The sequence below is a fragment of the Siniperca chuatsi genome, linkage group LG17 (genome assembly GCF_020085105.1).
Source record: "Siniperca chuatsi isolate FFG_IHB_CAS linkage group LG17, ASM2008510v1, whole genome shotgun sequence".
Classification (NCBI taxonomy): Eukaryota; Metazoa; Chordata; class Actinopteri; order Centrarchiformes; family Sinipercidae; genus Siniperca; species Siniperca chuatsi.
The window spans coordinates 11,830,707-11,853,492 of NC_058058.1; the positions used below are offsets into that span (position 1 = coordinate 11,830,707).

General features: G+C 39.3%; 1 protein-coding gene and 1 long non-coding RNA gene across 5 annotated transcripts in view; one reads left to right on the plus strand and one right to left on the minus strand.

Moving 5' to 3' along the window:
- The window catches only part of LOC122864932, a 45,433-nt gene extending 35,108 nt beyond the window's left edge, over positions 1 to 10,325 (minus strand). For all 4 annotated transcript variants that reach the window (XR_006375352.1, XR_006375351.1, XR_006375349.1 and 1 more), the window contains exons 1-2: positions 10,189 to 10,325; positions 4,161 to 4,226 (exon numbers count right to left, since the gene is read on the minus strand). This is a non-coding gene — a long non-coding RNA (uncharacterized LOC122864932). The remainder of the gene's footprint in view (positions 1 to 4,160; positions 4,227 to 10,188) is intronic.
- On the plus strand, positions 9,726 to 21,509 carry LOC122864930 (transcriptional repressor scratch 1-like). The gene is made up of 2 exons (XM_044172731.1): positions 9,726 to 11,105; positions 17,498 to 21,509. Exons 1-2 carry the CDS (start codon positions 10,982 to 10,984, stop codon positions 18,271 to 18,273), a joined length of 900 nt encoding a protein of 299 aa, XP_044028666.1. The 5' UTR covers positions 9,726 to 10,981; the 3' UTR covers positions 18,274 to 21,509.
- The last annotated feature ends 1,277 nt before the right edge of the window (positions 21,510 to 22,786 follow it).

Consider the following 22,786-nt stretch of genomic DNA (forward strand, 5'->3'; position numbering starts at 1 on the left):
CACAAAATGAGAGACAATTTAAATAACCAGCTTTAGGTGTGACGTTTTCATGTTTGCAAATGGAGGCTTAATTGTCCGAGATCACAGGAGGAGCATCATGTCAACTGTCTTTACCTCATATGAAGATCAACATGTTGACACAGCTGAGACCTGAGCTAAAATAGATCTGCATGTGGCTTCAAATCAGAGGTGGATTGGATTACAGATATCACAGTTTGATATCTTTTCATCACAAGAACATCACTGCCAATCAAAACTGGCTTTGCTTTGCTCGTTACTTCTCTAATTTTAGCAGATTTGCAGTTATTCATCTTGTTCCCTTTGAATTTTGAGAAGGTGTCGTCGACTACACTTGACCAACTTTGTGAAAAGCAGCCTCTGAAGATGTCTTAATTTACACAATTCATTCATTCCAATTAGAAAATAGACAAACACAATTGGAAATTGGAAATATTATTTAAGTGCATATATTCAACCAGAAGAACTCCTGTTGAAAATAATGAAGGAAATATGCATTAAATCTCAGTAGAGCAATAAATTATTATCAGTACAGGAATATTGGTTTAATAGGAAATGAAATCACTGTCTTTTGTAATGTTTTACATACAAATTTTCAAAATGTTTATCTCGTAATAGAGACGTTCAGGCTTTTCTTATTGAGTCTGAATGCAGCTCCTAATAACTTTTCTTCAAAGTCCTTGCTGGATTATTAAAGCATGTTTGTATTTATGTTCTGTATTGTCATTTTCTGTACTGTACCTACATGGTTTCACAGGCTACATTCATTGATTTGAGTTAGCATGAAAGAAAACACTCCCTGCTTTGGGAAAAAAACCTCCTGTTTACGTAATTGTACGCTGCACACATTTTAAAGTAAAAAAGACCAATTTAAGATTGTCAGGCAGTCTGAGCTGACTTCATACGACACTTGAATTCACCACATGAGCATACACAACCTGCAAGTAATGAACTATTAACTAAGTGTTTCAAGCTAATAGAGTCAGTTGAACTGCCCCGTCTTTGTTGTGAATTACACAGTGAGAATTTTAAAGGGGTTTTGACAAATATTCTAATATCTTCAGTGTGTTTAGATGTAGCATCAAGCCCCGAGGAACAGCGCTGGGCTTTTCTGACGTAGTGGCCACAGTCAGAATTGCAAGACACATAAAGCACGTCCATACCAACGCGTTCTCATTCCTAGGCCGTCAAATACTGACATTTTGTCATGCCCCTCAGCGTTGTATAAACACGCACAAGGTACCCTTTGGCGTTAGTAGGAGACACCTTCAGAAATGATGTAACGTCACTTAAAAGTGTGGTTAGGTTTAGGGGAAAAAAACACTTGGTTAGGCAGTAGGAAGTCATGTGACAAAAGTCACGTAAGTCACGTGACATGTAATGTAGCACAGGGCTGCTAATGCCGAGGGGCGTGACAAAACGTCGGTATTTGACGCCCTGGGAATGAGAATGGGCTGTCTATACACAATTATAACAAAAGAACTGCGGTAAAATGATGAATGTAGTTTTCTGAACATCACAAACACTCTTTATTCCAAATTATTCCATGGGTCCCAAAACAGATGCCCAGGTTTGCATCCATTGAGAAACTTTCATTGGAATGAGTGAAATACCATCTCGGAGCATGTAATCCTGTTCTCTTAATACATCCATTTGTAATATACTGGAAACCATGTGATGTGAACCATGGGTGGGTATGCATGTTGTAAGCATGTTGGCTCTGTGTGATCACTTTGTGCATTGTCAGATTTGCTGTTTTGGTCCTCTTGGTTTTTTCTACTTGTGTCTCTAGCCTCATGTACTGTCTCCAATGTAACTCAGTCCCTAATGTAAAAAAGTAAATGTTTTTTATATATGATACTTACAGGTGTTGGAGTACTTTGATACTGTAAGCTGTCCTCTAGAGGAGTAAGGTGGAGGGCAGGGCAAACCAATGAGGAAACAGTAAGAGCATTTCTTATCATTTTATAACACCATGGGACCATGCACACACACACACACAAACACACACACACACACACACATAAAGGAGTCTAGGGGATATTGAAGGTATCAGGTGTGAGCCAGCTGTGAACACAGACTGGTTAATAAGCCATCTTTGTTTGAATTAATGACTCATAAACCTGTCTATCTATCTATCTATCTGTCTATCTGTCGGTGAACATGTGTTGCCCCAGACTTGGGTTCATAATGGCAGTTTTCACACCCAGAAAGGAATAATAAACATCAGTACATTTGATTGCTGATAAGCTTTGTTCATATAATGTCACCCTGCACACAGACTTAGTATGTTGGAGTCCAAAATTTGCACAAAACTTTGGTATTTAATTTGTTTTAAATGTAAAATTTTGATGTCATAATCATTTTTACAATAGCAAGAACTTAATATATATATGAAAAAATTCCCTGGCACCTACAGTATATTGTACTGGGAGAGGAATACATCAGTGATGTCATAAGGTGTTCAGATCACTGTGTAATGGCAAATTCAATTTAGGGAAAAGAAATAAAATAAAACTGCAGAGAGCTGAGAAACACAAAAGCCAAGAAACATTTATCCTATATGATACTAAGACTTTAATCATTAAAATGTGAAAAGATTGTTCGAAATGAATCCTTACTGCTGTTAGAATACTTTCATACAGTTTAGAGTGATCAAATTTGCTGCTGTTCATTCTTTACTCTGACAGCGAGCTATGCTTTACCTTCTTTAATTGCCAAGTTTTAAAATCTTAAGAGAAGGACATGGAGGTGGCATTACACTGTCACAGACACTTTTCTTACTCATATAAGCCGTGGATGCTCTTGTTGATTATTTAATCTTATGGTCATATTCAACATCCATCATCATCAGACTGATTTACAATTACTGAACTTCTCGCAAAAATGTTGTACCATGGTAACATTAAAGATATAACAAGGGAATATGTCTGCAAACAACTCTGCCAGAGTGGATTTGGATTGACTGAGGTGTTTGAACCGTGGTAAAGAGCAGAGATTTGAAGCACTGTTAGTGTTTAAAAGCATCACTGAAGAGCACAGCTTTCTGTCCTTGTAGTGAAGACTAAAGAGATTTCGCCAACATGTTAGATAATTCTCAAGTATTAGAAAGTTTTCAAGCAGTGCTGGGGATTCATTATGACTCATGTGCTCCCAGTTTAATATCAGTCCTTGCACAATCAAGGCAAAGAAGCATTTCCTGGATTTTGATTGGACTGGTGTTTCATTGTCATAGATAGAAAAATTGCAATGTAATTAAATTAGCTATTACAGGATGACTTAGAGATGGTTCCAATTTTAAAAATGTTCAGGGAATATTATTGTACTTGCTATAACTCTTTTATTCACAATGTCAACATGTTAAACATTTACTGTAAATGGTTTATGTATCATCCCTTGTTTGAGGTTGCTGGGTATCAGGTGGCTCCATTTATATGGACCTAATTATCTGTCTGACTTTTATAGCATTTTTACTGTCTCTGCTCATCTACATGCCTGGCCATCTTAAAGCCCTAAAATTAAGACAAACAGATCCAAACAATGTGGAAAGAAAAAAATGTACTGCCTCTAAAATCTGGCCATGTGTCACGTATGGCCTTTAGTTTTGCAGTAAGAAAAGAAAACACATCTTAAGGTGCACTGAGAGACACTAGGTTTCAGTGATATATGGGTATCAGCTGTCTTATATCAACCTACTATAATGACACACATGTGCCTAGTTAACATGGACCCAACTATCTGTCTTGCTGCTCTCTATCTGCCTCTCTCCTGGAATACATTTTGTTTGTCTACCTAAGATTTCAGCCAATATGATGAGAATATTTTGTCCACAAAGATTTTGTCTAGTGCTTATTTCCATTATTGATAAAGGTATATTGTCCCTTTTCCAGAGCCCCAAATGTTGCCTGTGTATCTTCACCTCAGGTCCAGGGTTATGGCGATGATGTGTGATGATGACTCTTGTTGGACAAGTTCTGCTTTTGATTTCCACAAAAAGGTCAGAGGTCAGGGTCAGCTACAAGAGCAGCTCCCCCTCAAACGGTAGAGACTTGAAAGTCTTTCTCCAGGACACTATCATTGACGTTTGAACTTCACTCTACCTCCTTGTACCCTTCCTGTCAGTTTAGTGAGTTACCACATACCTGTCAAATGAGTTCAGATCCAAATGTAGACTTTTGTCTCTCATCTCTTCTGTCTCGCTGCCTTGCCTAATAAAACAGAAATTACATAAAATAATTCTTGGGGTACAGAAGTCATCTTGAGGGTATCAGGTGCTCTGTGTGGCCCTATCCTAATGAGCCACATGTGACCCGTTAAAAAGGACCCATCTGATCTGCCCATTCGCCTCATTACCACCCAATACATATTAATGTTCAGGGTCACATCTTATACATACAACATACATATTCATAGCACGCACGCAGGGTCATATATGTAATATAACATTAATGACATGGACATGACGGGTTTACTGGTGATATTCTGATCTGTTCTTCTCTGTTTTGTTTTATTGTGGCCAGCTGTGTGTTGCTTTTTCAGTTCTGTCCTGTTGTATTTTGTTTCATCATGTCCTGCACTGTTCACATGTTAATGCACTGGACATGACATATCCCTGGCCACTATTTTACTGAGTTGCCTTGTAGTGCATGGGGTTACACTGAATTACATTACTTTGAATAAAGGCAGTTGTTCTTAACCCTTTTGGCTCGTGAGCTCTTAAAACCAAGCAATGTCGACTTATGTAGACAGTTCAACCAGTGATTTATTTCTCCTCAAATTGTTTTATTTTAAAGATTTTTACAGGCCTGAAGTTATAAAAATCAAGCAAGGTTATAAGTTGAACCAGCTCCTTTGGAGGCAGGTTTGAAGTGGAAAAGAAAAAGCACGAAAACATTATACTTAGAATCTGTACAAGTATAAAAGAAACACACACATCTCCGAACAACGTTGCTCTTGTTTGCCTACGCAGCCCAGAGCATGTGCCAGCCTTTAGACAGCACTCTTCACCACCTTAAAAAAAAATCTTTTGTGAAAATGGCATACATCCCTCTAGTAGACCACCAGATATTTTGAATCTATGACAAAGAGCATTGAGAGACTGTCCTTCCAAGAAAAACGCCAATACAACCTAATACAATGCATTCTTTTTTAAATTTCCTCTGACAAGGATCGCTAACAGCCATGTGAATCACAACTTCTGTTTGTCTGGAGCAAAGACGAAAGTTGTTTTAGACCTGGAAAATGCCGTAGGGATGAGGTCATGGTGGTTGGGTCAACAAAGCTGGTGACTTTGACATTAGAGAGCACTGTTGCCTTCTGCTTCCTTACAAAAGTCAGTATTGTTTTCCTTTTGGAGCTTTCTCTGACGTCACGCAAGTTTTTGTGCTTAAACCTAACCAAACCTAAACCTAACCATAGCAGTTACAGATCGGAAAATGGTCAAATGAATCTTTTTTTTAGAAGGCACTGACGAACAATGTTGTCCCGCCATATGGCCGTCAGATCAGAAAACAGGTTGTTTTGAAAGGGAATGACTAAAGACATATTTTGTTGTTAAATTTGAGAGACTTAATAAGACACTTGATGTTGGTTTTTACTTCAATTTGTTACCCATCTGTAACAGTTCCATGATAAACCATCAACAACATCATACCAACATGTAACTGCCTCACTATAAAGTATTGTAAGTACTAGACAAGAAGATGCATAATTAGAATAAAAATGTATGTCTTTAGTGTTTTTTCCCACTGAGTCTCATTTATAGACAACAAACTAATATAAGTAATTGGTATTGGCTGAAATCAAAGTCAGGGTCCACTGTGACAGTTATGTTACTGTGAGCTGCTTCTCTATCTCTCCTTACATTCAAACCCCTGTTTGACCTTCCATTTGTCCTTTATAAGTGGTTTGTCTCCTTATTTTTCTGCTTCGCTCCCTCTCTTTGTTTTTCTGTCTGTATTTCCCCCTCCTTCTGTTTTCTCTCCTCTTCCCTCCTGCTCTGTATATCTCTCTCTGTCAGTTTTTGTTTACAAACCCTTTCATCTGGATATTGCTTTATATGTAAAACCCTTCTATTTGAATGGAGTTTTATTTAAAACCCTGTCATTTAAATAGCTCTTTGAAAGACAGAGGAATGAAAAGTCAACAAGGACCCTTCGATTGTGTTTCCTGACAGCACTCACACACACACACACACACACACACACACACACACACACACACACACACACACACACTCTCACACACACACACAAACACGGACACACTCGCACACCGCTTGCCTGTCTACATGCATCCGAGTCTATTATTATGCTAATGGATCTCCAGTCTCCACATGTCCCCACAGCCTCTGCACACACGCTAACACACACACACACACACACACACACACACACACACACACACACACACAGAGATGTATTTCGCTGAGCTCAGCAGTATAGCTGAGTATAGAAAAATAACGAGGAGTGGACAATTTCACCATCATAGAAATAGACCAGATAGAATTGTTATTTCCTGGTGTGTCATTGATCGGCACAGAAAAACAATCAGTGAGAGAATCACACTCAACCCCCACCGACAGATGCCTTTTAATATCAGCCTTGTTGCTCTTTCTTGCATTCATCTTTGTCTGCAGTCAAAAAAACGATGCATATAAATTGCACTGAGTGTGTTAATTTCATTCAACAAATATTCAGGTGAATAGTTGATACCATAGATGTCACGTCAGTGAGTTAAGGTGAAAGGCATAATCTTTTTTTAACACTTTTTTCTTTTATAAAAGCACAGTATAGTACATTATTTTATGGCTCTAATTTTAAATAAATTCATTTTAACACATTTTAATGGTGAATTGCTTATTTACACATCCAGCAGTTACGGAGTAGCAATATTATCAGTCATTTGGAGTCATGCCTGCATCCACCTGATGAATATAAGTCCAATATCCACTCTGTTTTAGCTCTGTTTTTGGTCTCCACTAAAACCTGGGGGAAATATCTGGCTCTTTTCTTACTAAATGTTCCACTGTGGTCATCAGCTAGTCTCTAATTGTGTCTGTTTGCTGTTTGGTGCTGGACAGGTAGTGTGCAATGGGGTTTTAGAGGTTTGTCACTGAAAACAGCTGCCTACTGCGTCTGAAAATGACACTGATGAGAACGGTGAGATTGCAGATTCAGGTGACAATTCTCTGTAGGTTCATCACTATGAGCGACCCCTTTTACATTGGTATGGGTTAGAATAACCAGTTTGTTAAGGTTAGGGGAGCTTTGTCATCATGGTTACAATAATAATGTGTTGATGATGTTTTAAAAAACATTGACTGTCAGTTGGAAACGGAAAATGAACGACTGTCTCCCATGTTAAAGCCCACTGTTTTGTTGACCCATCCATCCACCCCAACCTTCTCGCTATGCAGACTTTGTAATTACGTCACCTGACTTCCTCCTTTGCTCTCGTCATAATTTCCACAGCCGCTAGAGGGCTTTTTTCAACTTACAAATGTCATTGTGGGGCACTTGCTGGATCAACTCATGCTGTTGTTTTTCTTGACAGGACAGTCTCGCCTTTTTGTTTCATGCAGGTAGCGTACAAAAGGCTTGTTGGAAATGGCTGCCCCACCGTCCAAATAGAGGGCTGATGAAAGCACCAAGACTCGACTATACAGTATATGTGTGGGCCGGAAAACCAAAACAGTGAGCTAAAAACAACTAAAAGGGGCTGAAAGCTGCATAAGGATGCAGAGTTGGATGTTCAGTCTCAGTGGGTTTGGTACTACAAACAATACCTTTCACCATACTCAGAGAAAAACGGGGTTTAAAATAGGACAGGTTGAACTAGAAATCAATGTCCAATAGAAATGTGATGAACTGATCGCATTTAGGAAGCTCCCTTTACTTTTTTAGCCATTTTTAGAGCCTCAGACTACATTTTCAAATACGTACTGTTAGCTCCTATTTCTAATATCATACAGTCCATCTGAGAGTGAACAAGAAACCCCTTCAATACAATGCATCAACACATAAATAAAGCAACAATGGTAAGTAACAACCACTGTGGACAGCCTAACCCAAACCCTTACCCTTACCTTAACCAGGACCTGAGAAATGACGTTTTGCCTCATTAGGACCGGGCTTTGGTCCCCATGAGGACTACTGGTCCCGACAAGGTCAGTGTTTATACCGGAAAAGGTCCCGAATAGCTAACAAAAATGTGCCCCCCCCCCCCAAGACACACACACACACACACACACACACACACATATGAGTTTTAAAAAAGGCATACACTCATAGACAGACTTTCTTTGTCTCTCTCAAACATTTATCAATGAACTATAAAAATAGGTTAACTCCAAGGACCTCGGTGAATAGAACTTACATAAATGCACACGTCACTGTATTACATCACACGCCATCATCCTGCCCGCCTGCATGTGTATGAATGGGGGTAGGGCTTTGCATGAGTGTGTGTGACTGTGTGCATCGCTGTCTGGCTGGAGGGAGAAGTCTGTTTGTTTGAGTGTGTAAACACCAAAACAGTGCATCATCACTCTGCACCATGCCTCTTTCCTCTGACACACGCATACACAAATGAACACTGTAAGGCAAAGTCCTAGGAGGTCTAACATTGTCGCCCTCTCTGGCCATGTGAATGACCATTCAGTAAAAACACCTTCACCTCAGTTACATTAACTTAAACTCATTGGCTAATACTGAGTCTGGATTTACGCACAAGAGATCTGATTGGCCCAGGGGGAGCGCTGATTTGCATAAAGGGAACTCAATTGGTCGACTGCAGTGTAAACGCATTGACCTGTGTTCTGTGCCACAAGAAGTTGGTTTTCAGTGGTTGATTTGATGGTTCTCAGTCCCTGAGAAGGGCTAGAATCATTAAGCGGGAGGCTGATTTTTTTCCCCATAAACCAACAGTTAGTACTGTACCTTTGCATTCACAATAATAAATATGATATAAATAGATTATCATGCAATTTTCCACTTAGTGAGACTGCCATGCAAACATCAACCAATTAACATTAACTGAGGTGGATTGTCAATTTTTGGATCATGTGTTTCATTATGAACATGTCAGATGCAAAGTAAGAAAAAATAATTTCATCAATTCATCTATTTTGTATTTCTTGCTCTGTGGCTTTTACTAACGTGTTTAATTATCTTCCATCCATGTGGATATAACATAAATCAAACAAATCATGGATAGAAAGAAACATGTTATGCTTTAATCCAATCTTAATCTGGTTGGTAACTGTTATAGTGTGAATATAGCTCATACATATGTTTCAAATGTAAACAAAAAAAATTGAGGGGGCAAAAATTAATAATGATAATAAAAAGTATGCTACTGTAAAATAACAATTGGTGAATTCCTGCAAACAGGTCACAGAGGCAACCATTTTTGGCATCAGGGTTACAAATTTAGCTGATTATTTGTTGATGTACCTGTTTACATCTAATTTATCATTTGCCACGTTCATCATTCCTACAGGGATCTGTTTAGGAACCAAAAACCACAGCCTGCGTTTTAATTTCATTGTCATAAAAATCAGCTTGAGCGTGCACTTAAACCTGCCTCATTAAATCCTTGCCCGGCCATCACCGTGCGCCGCTGCTGGTCCCACAAGACAAGATGCTCTTTTTTCTTCTTCTGATGAATAAAATTAAGCACTTCCATCTCTCTCTCTCTCTCTCTCTCTCTCTCTCTCTCTCTCTCTCTCTCTCTCTCTCTTTCCCTTTCTCTAGCTCTCTCGCGGCCTATAAAGCCGCAACAGCTGATCTCGTGCATCAGAAAGAGCCGCAGCTCCGCACGCGCCGAGCAGAGGAGAGGAGAGAGACAGAGTGGAGGAGAGGAGGAGAGAGTGAAAGAGAGAGTTAGCGATGGTGAGATGAGCTGTTCTGGTCTTCCAACTACTGTTTTTAAAAGAACATTTTTTGAGCAATATTTTTAAGGAACTGTGACGAGTTTGTTTCCAGAGAAGCTGAAGTCTTGTTCTCGAGACGTTTTCTGGACTCAGCGGTTGACTTTTTGAACCCCTTTAACCTTCGTTTCTCTCTGACCGTTAGCCTACCGTTACGACTCTTTACCTTTCCACTTCTTCACTGTTAGGCTACATCTAACGGTTTGTTTTCGACAAACATCCAGATTGAGTTGACTCACCTGCATGGGAATTTTCACCGGTGTGTGTTTCGCTCCGAGCTGAGCTATTTTAAAACCAGCGGAAACTTCTTCTTCTCTCTTTTTCCTCTGGTGCTGAACGGACAGTGGCGGTTGGCTGTGGCACGCGGAGAAAGGGGAGTGAACAGGAGTCTCGTGCCGAGGGGGAGCTGTCCGGTACTGAAACCACGAGACCGGCTAGGGGCACGAGAAGAACTGTTCTGGGAGCTGACCGCGTGCTGAAGACCAACGGTTTGGAACGAGAACAATAAAACGGTCGTCTTTCTTTTTGAAGCAACGGAATAAAACAAATGAACAAAGTAAACAAGAAAAGGGGGCGTTTTTACTGCGTTTCTCATCTTCCATGTTGTCGGGGCAATAGCCAATACAGGAATTGATTTATTAATTTTTTTGTTTTTGACCTTTCAGAGCTCCACAGGTCTCCCAGTGGTGAGTTGTCGGAGTAAAACAGACTCATTTTACCCCAGGACCGAAAAAATTACAGTCTGTATTTGACAAACCTGAGCAAAAATAAATATTACGTATGCTAAAAAGGCACATGAGGAGCGCTTGGTTTGTCTGATCTTTAAAAGCCATGTCTCCTCTCCACTTTCGAGGCTGTTTGATTGGAGGGAGCAAACGCACCTTTAGTAGCTGAAACTAGGGAGTACATTATAGCTCAAATCAGGCGATTAAGGGTTTCACCTATAGGTTTTGGTCAAGTTTGAAGTGGGTTGGAAGACAGAGGGAGAGTGTGTGTTTATTGTATGAGTAAAGGAGCAACTACTGTCCCATCATGCCTCGGTCTTTCTTGGTGAAGAAAGTGAAACTGGACGATTTTTCGGCTGCAGAGCTGGAGAGCTCATATGGTCACAGCAGAAGAGAACAACTCAGTCTGCGATTCAATCATCATGACAAAGGTTAGTCACCCTCCCACCTACACACAAACACATACACCTATCTGCCGTACATCATCCAGGGTATTTCCTTATACCCAGATTGAAAGCATTAATCATGACTGTTTCAGAAGATGTGGAAAAAGGAATTACAGGGTCAAACTCCGGTCACAACCCAAAAATATACCAATCCCACGCACTGAAATTTTCGTTTTCTTGCAAAGATTATTTCCATGAAACAGTGTTATGAGGAGAAACATATCAAAGAGATGGCATTGAGTGAGAAAATCTTTAGTTTTAGCATCCTACTGAGAACCTCACAGAACTCAGAGCTGCAAAAGGGACAAACATTGTTTAAGTAATGTAATTTAATACATGAGTGATACACATTGACCCTTTCCACAGCCAGGTCAGAGGTCAGGGCAGAGCACAGGGGTCTTTCTCAAAGGTACCTCATCAGGGTGGATCCTTGATGACTCAGTGGTTAAACAAACCCAATCTATATGTGAAAATGTGAAATTTCTCACTTCTCATATAAAGTCGACATATACACTCCATTGAATATGTTTGTTTTTTTTAAATAAGAAATTACATTTAACATCTGAAAACATGTATGACATGTGGTCAAAATGTGGGAATTTGTTAATGAAATTCTGAAATGTAAACTTTGGGCAAGGGCAGGCTCTCTGGTTAAATTCCATGTTTCATGCTGTGCCAGCATGTGCAACATCTTATAAAACAGCAAATAAAACTCCATTAGTCTTTCAATTTAACTGTACCATTTCACATATTGGCTTTCCCACACACTTATCATCCTGAAATGAATTTTAATGCAACATGAATAGAAAAAGTACTCCTGGTTTTTAATCTTATTAGCTTGTACTGCTCCGCCACTGTATACAGTACAATGAACACATAGCTGCTGATATTAACAAGTTAAAAATCAATTTTTTTCCTTAGAAAAGATGAAGGCTGCTGAAAAGCAACAGGGAGCCAGAGAGCTGAGATTTTTTGCAGAAAACCATGCTAAATCATTATGTTGAAACACTATGTCACAAGCACACATGCAGTGGGATTTTCTGTTGTTCTGTTGCCCAGTAAATTATTCAAATCAGGTTGTTTCCAGCAGCTGTGAGTCTCTCCAAGATTTCAACAATATCACTACATTGATGCTAAATGGTTCCCACACACTGTATAATCCTGGATACACAGGCAAAATACAATACAGAGTCAGTGAGAATGGGCAATATTGGGTCAAACATTCAGTGGAAATTTTCAAGCATTGATAAAATACTTGCCTAGCATTTCTAAACAGAAGATGACAGTTTTATATTGGCTCCTAAAGGTTGTTGTTTCTTGTTCTGGTGGTGTTTAAACATATGTGACAACCACAGCAACTGGAGCTTCATGCACTTAGAGGTTAGGACTTTAACAAATAGCAGCCTTTGTTTATGTTAAAGCTGCATTAATATCTAAGAATTAACGCTTAGATCAAATGAGTATATGCACTGTAAAAGGGGTTGCTTGCAGTCACAAATCCACAGAGAAAGGCTGTCCAACTGTGCAGCTTTATGAAGCTTTTTAGCCTCTTTTGGCACATTGTTTTGGCACTTTTACATCAACCCTGTTTTTCAGCAGCAGCAAACATCAGATGGATGAAAGTTTAACGACTATCTGGTGAAGAAATCAAAAATAGTGGCCAAAAAAAAAAAAAAAAAAAAAAAAACACGACTCCAGTGGGATGATTATGTTGGCTTCTGTCTACTAAACGTGTAAATAGGAAATTGTAACACATTGGTCACAACACCTTTCTAAGGCAATAATTTGCCAGTGGTGTGTGTCTGTTTCTACCCCCTAGTGGTGAAAAATGTAGATTAATGCAGCTTTAAAGAACTAGAGGAAAAACTGTGTCTGTCACAGCAGAGGGAGAAGTGTGTAACACTGCAGCCTGGTGGTTTTCACATTGTACCAAGGTCAAATGTGAGATGAAGAGATCCCAGGTGTTCTGATGTCAGAGCGAACAGAGAAACATGCAGCAGCAGCAGCAGTGTGGTGAGCATGTAAAGACTGAGACTGCTATCCCTTGTTATAAATATAACAATGGTTTGACTGAAGCAACTGCAGCTTGTTGCACACACACACACACACACACACACACACACACACACACGTACATACACGCACTGCTGTGTTTCTGTCAACTCGGCACATTTCCCAGGCAGCTTGCACAGCTGAGTGCACAGCATTGCACACACACGCACACACACACGCACACACACACACACACACACACACACACACACACACACACAGGAGAAGCAGTCAGTGACCTACAAGTGTCCAAAGCACACAAGTGTGTGTCAGTTACTGCTGGTTTGGATCAAAAATTAAATTGTAGCTTGCAGCTTTTCTCTCTCTTCCTATTTCTGTCTCTCAGTGCCTCTCCATCTTTCTTTCTCTTTCTAATTCCCTGTATTTCAAAGACACATAAAAGAGAGATGGCTTTGGTTTGGCAGAGTATTTTAATCTTTAATAAGCATTTAGAACAGCTATCAGCTCTAATGCTGCTAAAGTGCTTTGGAATGAATACAGAGTTGACAAAGCGAGACAGAGACGGAGACAGTTGGAGAGAGACAAAGACAAACAAACAGAGACAGTACACAGACGTTGAGACATACAGCAATCACGGTTCACGAAACAATTTTTTAAAAAGAGGATACTGAGGAACGATCATGTTTAATTGGCAGGGATAATGGAAGAAGCTTCTGTGAGAGAAACCAGCACTACACACTGTGTTTATACCTTAAAATCTGGCATCCTGTCACATGTGCACAACTCAGTCTGGTCCTTAGTACCTTCACAGCAGAGTAAACAAATATAGCTAAGAGGTGACATGATACATACTGGAAGGAAATACAGTTATTTTCTCTCACTGCACAAGACATTTTCACCAGGTCAGTAAGTCAGTCCTTATTGAGTCTGTCCTTCCATCCATCCAACACGCTGGTCTTAAGCATTATGTCGTGTCAACTATTGAGCAGATATCAATTAAATATAGATCATAGTGGTTCCTACGAGGCTGTTTTTGGTGACCCTTTCTTTACTCCAGCAAAATTTCTTCTTGTACACAAGAAATATCTAAATGTATCAGGCACATTGCCATATTTTACTGAGCACACTTATATCTTCAAATAAATTAACCCTTTCTATTTTGGACACTTCCCTTTTGAACAACCTTCAGGCCAAAATTTCAGTTTTGCGAACGAAACATTTCCTTAGGAGAAACTTCAAAATCTTCAGTGTGGGGGCCTGAAGGTTAGAGAAGCAAGCTTGTGACCAGGAAGTTGTCGGTTTAATCGCTGGACCGACAGGATACATCTGGGTGGGGAAAGTGAAAAAGCAGCACTTAAATTAGATTTATTGTGTGTATTTTTAATAAATATAAAATGTATCACCAGGTTTGAGAAAGGCTGACAAAAGTTAGTTTTTCTGGTAAATGTTAAGACTAGTTAAGACTGAGGTAGTACCTTGTTTTAGAATTTATAAGAATTTGCCATCTTTACTAACTCAGCCTCAACTGGAGTGAGTAGTTAGAGGAGGGAGGGAAGCAAATGTAGGTGGTTTATTTGTGCTTTTTAAACTTTCTTGTTCATTTTTCTATATTTGCCAACAGCAGATTTAGCCAGTGGTGCCAAGTACATTTACTTAAGTGCTGTATAAGTACAATTTTGAGGTACTTTTAATTGAGTATTTTCATTTTATGTTACTTTATACTTCTACTACACTACATTTCAGAGAGAAATATTCCACTACATTTATTTGACAACCTTAGTTACTAATTACTTTTCAGATTATGATTTTACATGCAAAACACGAGGAGCTTATAAATAATGATGCAGTGGTTCAATATTAAACTAACCAGTTGTGTATAAAGTACCTGAAGTTGGCTACACATTGACAAATTACATTAAGTAATAATGTCCAATAATACAATGTATTATTAATAATACACTGATAGGAGTGTTTCTGCATGAGTGCTTTTACTTTTGATACTTTAAGTACATTTTGCTGATTGTACTTTTGTACTTTTACTTAAGCAACATTTTTATGCAGGACTTTTACTTGCAATGGAGTATTTTTAGACTATGGTATTTCATATGGCTTTTACTTAAGTAAAGAATCTGAACACTTGTTTCACTACTGGTTTTCGCATTGAAAAATAAAAAGACATTTCAATAAGTAATAGGTTTTTTTTATAAAAATTCAAAAATTACTTAAGCAATGTCTTCTGTGAAAGTCCCCTTTCCCAGTGACCCTCCAGCTGTCCACTGGAGAGCTCCACTGGAGGAGCTACAGACTACAGACTTGACTTCCCAGTAGAACTACAGACTTGTCCACCAGTACAGGTCTGTAGTTCTACTGGGAAGCTGCCAATTTGTGTGACGATGAAGCTCTGCAACATCTCCAACACTAGAGCTGTTCTTAGTCAACTCACCTGGTTAAATAAGGGTTAAAAATGAACACTTGGTGATGTTTCAAAGCTTTACTCATGCTCTATAAAACAAGACACACACGTATGCAGGCATACACACACACACACACACACACACACACACACACACACACACACACAAACACAGTACTTTGTTCCAAAGTGCAATGATTGAATATTCATGATTCATGATTTTTTTCTCTCTCCACCTCTTTCTGACTCCCTCTCTCTTGCCTCCCCCCTTTCTGTCTTCCTCTGTTGCTCCGTCTTAATTTATTTCAAAGCGTTAAATCAGCATGAGAGCTGTAAACAGCATAACCAGACCACCTAACCACAATTACCATATTGGACATAACAACACTTTCACTCTCCTACAACTCTTTTTTTCCTTCCCCATTTCTTTCTTTTTTTTCTTTCTTACCATCTCTCATCTCACTATACTTCTTCCCCCCCCCATCTATCTCTGTCTCTTGTTCTCATCATATTATCGACCAACTTCTGAGCCTTTCTCAGAACTGCATCATGAAATTATATTACCAGCAATAGTATCTCCTCTGCTGCCTGTGTCTAAATGCTCACAGAGTGCTAATTGAAATGGAGAGCTATTGATCGGCATAGATCCACAGGAGTCATGGCTGTGGGGTACTAGCTACCAGTCTCTCCTTGTGTCTGTCGGAGTTCAGCCTGTTGAGTGTAGAAGCCAATAATAGAAATGATGAAGCAGCTGAGATCATAACAGGGCAACAAATAATTCATCAGCTTAGTCAGGAGCTTTGCAAAAATATGCAGGTTGCTTAGGAATGTGTGAGTCTCAGGCAAATATACTTACTGTTTAGCTGAAGAGGAAGACTGAAGGGTTATGGCCAATACACAGTTAAATGCAGTCAGTGTCAGGGTACCCTTGAGCAAAACACTAGACTCCCAGCTGCTGTAATAGAGATGCTCTGTGTACAGCAGTTGACGTTTTGACAGCTCAGAGGTGTGACTGTGTGCAGTTGTAGACCTGTCAAGGTGAAGTTGATGAGGAAAAAGTCTGCTTACTGAACTCTCCCATGAAAAATAAAGATTTCCCACTGAGGGGGTAGTGTCTCCTCCTTGCTGGCAAAGACATAAAGCACTTTACTGCCACTATAAATACCTCATCTCTTTCCTTCTCCTTCTTCTCTGCTTTATACCACCTCCAAAAATGGTTGTGTTTTAGACAACCCTCTCAGTGTGTGGGTATATCTTAAGAATGGACTTGAGTCTCCTGCGCCCGCTTTTGTCTCATATGGATGCATGTGTTAATAGGAAAACAAAAGTTCATCATAATGCACATGTTCTTAATGTGATCCTGGGCGGTCCAATTGATATTTAGAAACCAGAGACGCCAGACTGTAATCAGTAATATTATCAGGAGACAACATGTGAAGCAGCTCTCTGAATAATGAATTAACTTCGGTGAATGAGTTTGATTTGTGCCCTGTGTTTTTACAATTATATGAAATCTTTTTAATTGTTAGGGTAGCAGCCCCCAAGATCCTCAGGATGATACTAACTCATGTAACTCATTCAGTAAGTCACTGTGCACAAGTTTGTATGTACTCGAAAACGCTTATTTAAAGGTTCGGACCTGGATAAACAGAGGCAACACAACATAAGTACTAACTTGTGCAGTGGAAGTGATAAAAGTATAATTTTTCGGGACCACAGGATATTCAAATAGTGACACTGTGAAAAACAGCTTGCATTTTTTGTTATGGAGAGGCTTAAATATCAAAGGAAGGAAAGGATGAGTCCTTGTTTGTTTCCCTTTCTGGTTTCTGTATCACTTTTGTTGCACTCATAGATTCCCTGTAAAGATTTTCAAACCAGTTCAGTTTCTTATTTCCAATCAATCCCCCTGTCACGGTCAAATGATTAACCTCTTCTTCTCTCTCTTCAGGCTACGTCAGCGATTATCTGAGTCCATCTCCTTATGATGATGTGGTGGGAAGTGACTCATCTGTCATCTCTAAAGTACCCTCCCCTGACCATCCATCAATCATCTATGGCCGCATCAATGACACCTATTCTGGTATCCATGGTGATATCCATGGCGATTCGGACCAGCCGGACAGCCCACGGTCTGAGGTGTCGTCATCAGCTGGCGGATACATCAACGGGGACGCAGCTGTGAGTGAGGGATACACAGTGGATGCGTTTTTCATCATGGACGGACGTTCACGGAGGAAAGCCACAGGAATTCCCAAAGGAACCACCCAGAGGCACACCTGCAGCGAATGCGGCAAAACCTATGCCACGTCCTCCAACCTCAGCCGGCACAAGCAGACGCACAGGAGCATAGACAGCAAGATGGCCAAGAAGTGCCCCACATGTGGTAAAGTCTACGTTTCCATGCCTGCGATGGCCATGCACCTGCTGACCCACGACCTCAAGCACAAGTGCGACGTGTGCGGCAAAGCGTTCAGCCGGCCGTGGCTGCTGCAGGGCCACATGCGCTCGCACACAGGCGAGAAGCCGTTTGGGTGTGCGCACTGTGGCAAAGCATTTGCTGACCGGTCAAACCTGCGCGCCCACATGCAGACGCACTCAGCCTTCAAGCACTACAAGTGTAAACGGTGTGACAAGACGTTTGCACTCAAGAGTTACCTGAACAAGCACTACGAGTCGGCATGCTTCAAGGGGGCTTTCTCACCTATGAGCTCACTGGGAGAATGATGGATGCAGAAAGGTTGACTAGGGTTTTATTTTCTTTATTTAAATCAGATTTTACTGGCCTCACGCCCTACTTTTCTTGCTTTCCCCAACAAGAAGACCAGTATACCTGAGCACTACGAGGGAGTAGTGTTTTCTCTGCCAGGATCACGAGGCAAATGACAAAAAGAGATTGAGGACATGCCCATTTATATCAAGACCCTCCAATCCCTCGATGCTTGATTTAGATTGTCACCTGCATCGATAAGATATGTCCCCTTCTGAAGCTGTTTTGAGTATCTGTGAAGATAAATAAAGCACAGCACATCTAGCTCATCATTTTTGAAGATACCTAGATCTATTTATGTCCATATCTATCCTCGTCCCTCTTTTTTTTCAACCCATGACAAAACGACACTGAAGCACAATTCCTCTCCCATCTCTGTCTTTCTATGACAGGAATATCACAGGAGTTTAAAGCATGAATCACATCTTCAGTTTTCTTGCAAAGAGATTCAATGAACTTTCATATTTAATGCTTTTTTTAAAAACAAACATTCATAATCTAAGGATACATCTGGTATCCTGCTTCTGGTGAAACTGACCTTGGACTGAACTTATAAGAAGATAAAGCATCAAAACAAAGAAAGCACATGGCATTTGTTCTCTGCAAGTAAACAAAATACTTAAGTTTTTCCTTTACACTAGTCACATGCTTTGCTTACTGTATACTGTGTCTGCTATGGCTACTGACACATCCACACTGAACTGTGAGAACTGTGAAGGAACTATGATGTACAAACCTGCAATAACATGGGAGGTATGGCAAAGTACACCTTTGTAGTGGGGAAATTTTTTGTGCTTTTTCTTTAAACCAATATCTTAAATTGACACAGACATGGAAGCTGTTTTCTTTTTTATTATTAGTTCTGGCATTTGTACTTTACTTGACAGTAAACAGTGGAACGTGAGAGGGAATTAGGGAGCCAAACTGGACTTCCATGGCTGAAAACTCCCACTGAGCCACCAGGGTATTCCTTAACAAACAGTGTTTTCCTACAACCTAAATCTGATGTTATTTGTTTTTACTTGCCAATGTCAGACGAGGAGCCATACATTAAAAATGTCAGAATTTTCCTCGAAAGGTCAACCCTTTCTCAAGTGTTGTATAATAGTGTGTTTGTTGCCAGCGGGCCACACAGTATTCAGCTTTGAGGTTTACGTCTTTTTTATGTATCTATTTATTGCCTAATTTATGTATTTATTCTTATGTTTTGTAGATGTATTGATTTTGCACTTTACTTTGTTATGTTTTGCCTTTGTTACAAATATGCCAAAGCATTTGACACTTTCTAATTACCGAATACATTTTTACTTTGTCCGCCACTTTAATTATAAAAACTACTGCATGCAAAAAATAACAATAGCCTAATAATGGAATCTATGCCAATTTTATGAATCTTTGGGATATTTTGCCAAACCTCTTAGATAACAGGCAAATTAAGCAAATTTCTGTCTTGGGCAATATTTCATTCATATCCAATAGAGCAATAATGCATGATATTTTTGAAGAGACGTGAGTCATAACTGCTTGTAACATCTTGATTTTTTCAAGTACCACTATTCTATGTAGTTATGAGAAATGAAATTTCAGGGAGTTAGCAAGCCAAGTTAGTGTTAAATATGGAGGGTTGGGTTAAGAGCTCTGTATTTAGAGGGATTGTGACACTGTTGTGGTTCTTTGAGGCTTTCTCCAATGACTTTTGTGGTTGTAAAGTGTTTGAACAGATCAAATTAGCGAGAGCAGAGAGTCAGTTTTCCAATTTTCCAACCTCTGCTGATTTAGTATGTAATATTATCCAAAAGAATTGCCTCCTAGTTATAATTCTATCTTGGCATCATTAGCTTGTTGACAATTATGTCTGTATAAGCATTAGGAGCTGTTGGGGCTTCCAGGGATTCACACAGATGGCACAACTCCTTTAGGTGGAGTGCTCTGGGTTGGGTTGGGACGGGTCTTTTTGTACATGGTTTATGCACTGCCTGCCTCGTATTATTATTCTAAAATATTGTAGAAAGTAGAAGGTACTACTATAGGCCTCTGGTGCTGAAACATGGATGAAACATAAACCCAGAACAACAACGATTGAGAGTTTTGGTACTTTGTATGTTCCTGGTTTTCATTGTTGAAACAGGTGAAACACAACTTTACAGTTGTAAAGACAGTTGTGGGACTGAACGTGGGGCTCTTTGACCCTCAGTAGTCCTTGAGCTGGTCCCTTGTGACATTTTAATCAGCGATGAAGAAGAAATGTACTCCTATGAGTTGGTCAAAATCAGTGAGCTCTCTCCTCAGTTTAAATCCCATCCAAATTTTCACTCAGTTTTACTCATTGGCATAAGACATTCATTCACAAACTCCATGTGAGGACTCTAGCGCTAACAACACTCATTAAACCCCCTGCACAATTTCAGGTTGTTTTTCTCTCTGGCTGTTGTGAGGTTGTTGTGGTGATCCCCAGTTATAAGGATTGTTGAGAAAGAGAAGACATTTGGTCAATATTTCAGCACCAGAGTGCACCGACAAACACTTAGATTCTACTATGAACTACCGTAGCCTACTATAGCCACAAGCTAGTTTACCTATTCTTATATAAAAGCACTTCCTCTTACGAATTATAACTTACAACGTTTTTTGTTCAAAGATAGTAGCACAATGAAAGAGTTTAGATTCAGGTAGATAATGCCTTGTATGTAGAAATAACAACCTCTTTCTCCTTTTTCTACTATGATGAATCAAAGGTAAAAACAACAGCAAAACAAGATGCTGAAATAATACAGGCTGTGTTGTTCTTAAATAACACATGAAAATATGCTTAAAAATGACACATGGTATGAATCGACACCTTTATTACATGTGTCATTTTTCAACATATTTGTGTGAGAGCATCTTCACCACACCTTTTTTAAGAGCAAATGAAAACTCGACTATTTTGTGGCAAGAGGCCTTGTAAATAAGCACTGATGTGACTTTGGAGTCCGATTATTTCTACAGATCTGTATAGAGTGACAGTGATGATGATAATGATGATGATGATGATGATGATGATGATGGTGATGAATTTTTCTGGAGCTTCCTGCTTTGTTTTGAGTTCTTCCTCTGAGGTTTTTTTTGGGACCTCCAGTGGCTCCAATGTAAAGCACAAAGACAACACTGGGCATTTTGTTTCACTTCCTAAATAAAAACTAGTTTAAAAAAGTTGTGTCACAGTGTTTTATTTTTTCTTTACTGAACATGTTACATGAAAAACACTCAAATAATGTGAATGATGATTAATATTTCTGCAATTTTTAGTAGGTAACAAATATGCACTTGTCCATTTCTTATTGTTATTAATGACTATAGTTTTAGCTAAACAATCTGATTAGACAAAGAAAAGGTTGCTATGCCAACTTTGCTGGTAACTAGGGACCTAGTTAGAGAGCTTTCCCTCTGTTTACATTTTCTAAATGACTACACTTCTTTAAAGGGGTAAGCTAGTGATTTAGTATTGTAATACAAAAAAAGTCTTATATTAAAAGGTGTAACATTTACCATGTTACCATCTTAGTTTAGCATGTTAGCATGCTGACATTTGCTAATTAGCACCAAACACAAACTATAGCTGAAGCTGATGGGAATGTCATTAGTTTTATCAGGATCACCAAAGTTGTTAGGATCCATCCTCGAGGGACCATGAATGTCTGTACAAAATCTTGTGCCAATCCATCCAGAAGATGTTGAGATTATTCACAGGATATGTGAAAACCGGTGGTGCTGCATGAAAAATCTGCGGATTACCAAAGTCATTAAGTTTCATCCTCTGGGCACCATGGACATCTGTACCAAAATTTCATCAGTCCATCCAATAGTTGTCAAGACGTTTCACTAAAAAACAACAATGTCAACTTGCTTGTGGTGCTAGATGAAAATTCAGGGGATCACCAAAGTAAGAAGAATTCATCCTCTGAGTTCTACAATTCAGGATGTGTACACTAACTTTCATGTGTAAAATGAGAGCAGTGACCCTTTAAAGAAAGAATTTATGATTATGTGTATGTTAGCAGTCCTTCAGAATGATCTTTACAGCGTCTATACTTGACCTGGTGAGCTGTGAGGTAACAAGGACTATGTCATTAATTATAATGGTGCTATATTTAGTACTATATAATAAAACTGTAAGTCGTCATGTAAAGAATCATGTAGTTAATGGTAATAATAAAATTATTGTAAATAATTTGTAAAAGTTTAATAAATGTTGTTTTTGGACCCTGTGCTTTCATTACTCAGTAAACGGTTAATTAGTGTTTTGTAAAACATTCATTAAGATGATTTGCCTCCAGTACAAAAAATTGCCACTGATTATTGTTTACAATGCTCCATCCCTCCCTCACTCTCCCTCCCTCAGTTGTTTTGCCCTGTGGCAACTGTGCAGAGGTCAAATCTCCAAGTGTGTGTGTGTGTGTGTGTGTGTGTGTGTGTGTGAGAGAGTGATTT

Excerpts from the sequence above, each read along its gene's own strand:
- LOC122864930 (XM_044172731.1), top strand. The coding sequence starts at position 10,982 with ATGCCTCGGTCTTTCTTGGTGAAGAAAGTGAAACTGGACGATTTTTCG. Across the intron at positions 11,106-17,497 it reads ATTCAATCATCATGACAAAG|GCTACGTCAGCGATTATCTG; the intron begins GTTAGTCACCCT and ends CTCTCTCTTCAG.